Here is a 923-nt window from a genome sequence, read left to right on the forward strand (position 1 = left end):
AGGTTATGCAGATATGTAGAACAAAGAAACCGTCCTAACACTGCCTAGAAAGAAATATGTTCTTGTATGGCGAAGGGAAGACAAAGAATCAATGCTAAAACGGCAGGGGCGGGATAGCGACGCACACAACAGGCAAAAAAGAACGTGAACTAGACGGCACTAAGCAGCACCTTGAAGACGCAAGGGGCACATGCGGACGACAAATGAAAATGCGCCAACAACACGAGCACAAATACAAACAAAAGGAACCACAGTAGCTGACTAGTACATGCGAGGCCCCACAAGAAAGCACGCTCAATACAGCTCAGATGCGACTGAAACACACGAAGGAAGTGCACACAGCAGACGAGACCAAAGCCTTCGAGAGGAGGTGCACCAAGGCAGAAAACCAGCACAGGAGGAGGAGATACAGCCAATAGGAAGGCAAGAGGGTATGTTCTCAAGAACGTACGAGAAGGGTTTTTTTCCTTCTACAAGAGCCGCCGGATTGGTGAGGCATACGAGGGCGGTAACCGTCTCCGAAGGTGTGGAGAGGCGCCGAACGGATGGCCCAGCCCTTTGAGGGTCTTCAGACTCTTCGTCACCCGATACAGGGGAGGATATGGGTGCGGCTGCTGACGCCTGTCCCTGGACATCCAAGCTCGCTGAACCCGCATCTTTTGGTTCAGCATTAAAAAGACCAGCTCCGCCTCCATCGTTCGGGCTGGTAGGGAGTTCTGTACTTGCAGTGGTATCACTGGTAGTGGTAGGGGTGGTTGTGGTTGTCGTTGTGGAGATAGGGCAAGTGATGTAGGCGCAGTCAACTGTGGCGCCGTCCTGGGGGCTGTACAGGGCCACAAGCGAGATGTTCCGACTATCCTTATACACATCTGTCTCTTTCTTGTATTCGGGCGGGAGTTCCCCAAAGTTTACGTAGGCTTTTT

General features: G+C 52.0%; 1 protein-coding gene across 1 annotated transcript in view; it reads right to left on the reverse strand.

Moving 5' to 3' along the window:
* Window positions 1-923, reverse strand: part of EMH_0050430 (SAG family member) — a gene marked incomplete at both ends in the record, with an annotated part of 1814 nt that overhangs the window by 314 nt on the left and 577 nt on the right. Inside the window, 2 exons of the mRNA XM_013496644.1 lie at window positions 452-823; window positions 913-920. Of these exons, the coding sequence (XP_013352098.1) occupies window positions 452-823; window positions 913-920 (380 nt within the window). The remainder of the gene's footprint in view (window positions 1-451; window positions 824-912; window positions 921-923) is intronic.

Source organism: Eimeria mitis, genomic scaffold, assembly GCF_000499745.2.
Source record: "Eimeria mitis Houghton genomic scaffold, Emh_scaff2214, whole genome shotgun sequence".
NCBI lineage: Eukaryota > Apicomplexa > Conoidasida > Eucoccidiorida > Eimeriidae > Eimeria > Eimeria mitis.